This window comes from Pinus tabuliformis, chromosome 6 (genome assembly GCF_031772625.1).
Source record: "Pinus tabuliformis cultivar Carrire ecotype Pingquan chromosome 6, CPIR1, whole genome shotgun sequence".
Taxonomy (NCBI): domain Eukaryota; kingdom Viridiplantae; phylum Streptophyta; class Pinopsida; order Pinales; family Pinaceae; genus Pinus; species Pinus tabuliformis.
Genome location: NC_142292.1, coordinates 1076645934 through 1076650424, shown reverse-complemented (window position 1 = coordinate 1076650424; position 4491 = coordinate 1076645934). Strand labels below are relative to the sequence as shown.

General features: G+C 46.2%; 1 protein-coding gene across 1 annotated transcript; it reads right to left on the bottom strand.

Annotated features, from left to right (window-relative positions):
- Positions 1-1399: 1399 nt before the first annotated feature.
- On the bottom strand, positions 1400-2299 carry LOC149262647 (uncharacterized). The gene has a single exon (XM_089381146.1). It carries the CDS (start codon positions 2297-2299, stop codon positions 1400-1402), a length of 900 nt encoding a protein of 299 aa, XP_089237272.1.
- Between the last annotated feature and the right edge of the window lie 2192 nt (positions 2300-4491).

Below are 4491 nucleotides of genomic sequence, written 5' to 3'. Positions count from 1 at the left end.
TTGAGAAATTTCCCATTAGGATGAAAGGAAATCTATCTTTTATGAGCTCCCATATTTGGAGCATCTTAGGATTTCCCACTTACTAGATCCAATGCATATATTTAAAAATGTTTCATATTCTTTATGGAGGTACATATCATCAAAATAATTTGACACATTTTTTTTTTTTCTCCGTAAAACTGATCTATTTATATTACAAAAAAGTCAAAAATGTTACAAAAATTACAGCTAGGCCAAAGCCCTGTTTCTTCAACGAAGATCATATACATTACTTCCATGCTGAGAGGAGCGACACATAACAAACTGAGACCGACACGTAACATGCTGTGACCGACACGAAGAGTTCCAGAGATGACACGGTGGATGATGGACAACATGGTGAACATGATGGACGACGCGTGGACTGAAACTATGGCGATATGGACAGAGATTACCGTCCTGAGCTAGATGACAGAAATGCAAAGAACTGAAAATGAAAAGGTCAGAGGAATTCATCCCTTGCTTCCCAGACTTGGCGAGTGCAGCGCTAATCTTCATCCGTGGAATGCGGCTCATCAGAAGCAGGTCCCTTGAGATTTTCCGCAGCTCCCTTGCCCTTGTCTGAGCTTCGTTGCACAGGCTCCCTACCCGGACTCGAGCTTCTGCGAACAGGTTCGCTGGGGCCAGCTTCATCCTTCTGGACCGGGCGCGTGAAATCCACAGTGGGAGTCTCCATTTCGACCCGCGGAACTGTCACCGTGTCCATGCGCCCCCGAACACTGCTGCAATGCTCCACAGTAACAGACACTATGAGAGTATTGTTAGCAAAGGCACAGGGAATTCTGTAGCGAATGGCCGGATGTTCCGCATGGCCACACTCCGGCATACTCCAACAATTGCCTCTGGCATTACGGCCTGGAGACCTGTTTTGCTCAGAGGTGATTTCAAGTGAAGACGGAGGAGAGATTTCAGGCCTCTGGGAGCCTGAGCGCCCTCGAGACATGCCTCTGCGACTGCACATCCTAAGTCGCTCCCTCGGCATATGGCTATGGCCTGCCTCTCCAGCAATACCTCCAGAATCCCAAGCAATTACCCACTCCTCTGGATTGTCAGAATCCCAAGCAATTACCCACTCGACTGGTTTGTGATTCATCTGAGCGGTAAGGATGGCCTCCTTATTAACCGCCTTGCTCCTCGTATGTTGCAGCGCATTGAATGGCGCCTGCAACTCCCTGTACATTCCTCCAACGCTCCTCTGCTCCAGACGAGACAGCCAAACGACATTCCCATCCCCCGAGACATTGCGAAAATACCAATTGCATCGCCTTCCGGCGAATTTAAGGTTCGAGCAGTTTGGCATGGCGTGGCTTGTCCGGGCTGCCAGAGGCCCATGTGACAAGCCACATGCCTCTTAACTGCCTCAACACGCGGCATAGGCGGTGATGTCACCCGCATCCGGGAGAAGGAGATCTTTCTGCACCAGAGAGATGCAATCTTTCTTAAGTTGATCATCTTCAATCAAGTCCAGTGCTCCTGAGAAATACAGGGTCGACTGAGTCGCTCCTTGATTGGCCAGCCGATCTGCTACCTGGTTCGCTGATCTCCTGACATGCTTGAAGGTTATGTTGCGGGGAGTGAGAAGCAGTTCCTCCAGGGATTCCAAGCGGCTTAGCAACCTCCAACTTTTTGCTATTTTGTCTGCTTTCGCACCTGCTTGTATCCTTTTGGCTGCCTCTATAAGAATGAGCGAGTCCCCTTCAACTTCAAGGGGAGAGAGGTTATGTTCCTCAGCCAAACATAGTCCTTTCCAGAGAGCTTCCATCTCAGCCACATTATTGGTGTTTTTGCCTAGAGAGCCATAGAATAAGAATTGCACAGCTCCTGAGTGATTTCTTATAACTCCTCCGTAACCTGCAGCTCCGGGATTGCCTTTGGCTGCCCCATCAAAGTTGATCTTGTAGGAATTTGAGGCAGGAGGGGACCAGGAAGATGGAGAGTCCGAGATAGAGTTGGGAGCCGATTTGGCTTTGACCAAGGGCTTGAGATCTAGATCCCAAGCTTTCAGTATTCGACATTCTAGAGGAAGATTAGGCCAGTCTGTATCATCCCAGATTCGAATGGCCAAGGTTTCTTGAATATTTTGCTTGAACATAAGCCAAAGATCATCCATGGATCGATAAGTGTTGTTGAAGATACGGTGGTTGCGCTCTTTCCACAGAGTCCAATACATGAAGCCAGGAATGATATCCCATAGGGCGTTTAGAATTTGACACTTGAATGGATTTTTAACCCAGTTTCTTATGTTTTCCGTAATGTCCATATGTCTAGGTATTGCTTTCATATTACAATATTCAACTTTCTCCCAGATTTTTTTTGCTAGTGGGCAATCTTCCATTAGATGACTTATTGTTTCATTATTGACATTGCAGTTTGGGCAGCGGGAGGCCCAATGAATCCTCTTTTTAGAAGATTGTCCCAAGTAAGGATGCGCCTTTTGCTTAAAAGCCAGATGAAGGTGGAGATCTTGGGCCAGAGTCCTTTGTGCCAGACTTGTTTCCAAATTTGGTCTCTTTCCTCTTGAAGATTAGAATAACGCAGATGGTAAGCTTCTTTGGTAGTGAAGGTACCTCTGGTTGTATATCCCCAACGTAATTTATCCTGCTGGTTAGAGAGACGAATTCTCCTGTCTTTGAGTTCCTGTTCTATTTCTATGTATGTTTCTCCCTTCCAATCGGTTTGCCATTGTTGCGCTGGTTTCCATGTGTGAAGATCGTGATATGAGGAGGCCAGCCAGAACTGATTCACCTGGGTGTGACCTGTTTGCTTCATGTGTGCCTGCCAAAGTGGTTTGTGAAACAAGTTTGCAAGTTTTGGGAGCTGTTGCCAAGAGTCCTCCCAAAATCTAGCATCAGTTCCTGAGTGTATCTCCCAAAAGCTGTGTTCTTGTATGAAACGGCTTTGCTTTTTTGCATTATTCCAGATGAGTGAACCTTGCACCATTGGGTTGATTCTAATGAGATCACTCCAGCTGCTGCCTCTGGCATATTTTGCTTGCCATAGTTGAGCCCATGGGGAGTTTGGTTTGGAAACCCAGTTCCACCATACTTTGGCATTCATTGTATTATTGCTATGTAGCGGATCACGAAGTCCTAGCCCTCCTTCTGCCTTGGTTTTGCATATCTCTGTCCATTTGACAAGTGCCCATTTTCTGTTTAAAGCGGTTTGAACCCCAGAGGAAGTTCCGTTGCAGAGTTCGGATGGCCTTTAATATCCCTTTTGGAGCTGCCAGAATGGAAAAGAGATAGAGCGGCATTGCTTGTAGAACAGATTTTATGAGGACAAGCCTACCAGCTAGATTAAGAGCCCTGTAGGTCCATGAGGAAAGCTTTGATTCAAGTTTGTCCAGAAGTGCTCTCCAGGACACTTGTTTGATCGTGGAATCGGATAAAGGGGCTCCTAGATATTTAGCGGGTAGATGAGAAATAGTGAATCCCAGAGATCTAGCTATGGACCGTTGCGTGGAGGGGGGGGTATTGAAGAAAAAGAGCTGCGATTTGGAGGCGTTAATAGAGGTACCAGAAGCTTCCGCAAAGATGTTTAGAAGGGATTTGAAAGTGGCTGCTTCTTTAACAGAGGGATGCCCGAAGAGCAGAGTGTCATCAACAAATTGTTGATGTGTCTGAGGAGGGCGGCCGTGGAGGGATAGACCTTTGAGCGCCTGGGTGGAAACAGCAGATTTGAGAAGCCTACTTAGACCTTCGGCCATCAGGACAAAGAGAAAAGGCGAGAGAGGATCCCCTTGCCTTATGCCCCGAGAGGAATAGAAGGGAGGAGAGGGAGATCCATTCAATAAGACTGAAAAATTTGGAGAAGAAATAAGGCTCATGATCCATCTGGTCCAAGTTGCATTAAAACCAAAAGCTAAGAGCATTTTATTTATATAATCCCAGCTCAGTTTGTCGAAGGCCTTTGAGAGATCAAGCTTGAGAAGCATACCTGGTTTTTTTAGGATCTTTAGAGAATGTATGACTTCATTTGAGAGTATTATACCATCTGTGATTTGTCTTCCTTCGACATATCCTGTTTGCTCTGGGGAGATTAGCATAGGTAGAAGAGGCTTAAGACGATTTGCAATGACCTTTGAAATGAGTTTGTAGATTACATTGCATAACGCTATTGGTCTGAAGTTCTCAGGTTTGTTGGAGGCTGCTTCTTTGGGCACCAGGGCTATAAAAGTGGAGTTGAGGGCAGGGAGGACCCAGTGCATACAACGGGATTCATCCACTAGATTCCATACTTCAACTTTGATGAGCTCCCAGAATTCATGAAAGAAGTTGGCTGTAAATCCGTCTGGCCCCGGTGCTTTGCCATCTTTGAGTTGAGCCATGGCTTCTTCAACTTCCTTCAGAGAGACAGGTTGGAGAAGCTGCTTGTTGTGTTCCTCATTGATAATTTTGGGGATGTGTTGAGTTATGGAGCTAATTGCTTCATCCCGATTGACTTCAGGTTCTT

Excerpts from the sequence above, each read along its gene's own strand:
- LOC149262647 (XM_089381146.1), bottom strand. The coding sequence starts at position 2,299 with ATGGACATTACGGAAAACATAAGAAACTGGGTTAAAAATCCATTCAAG.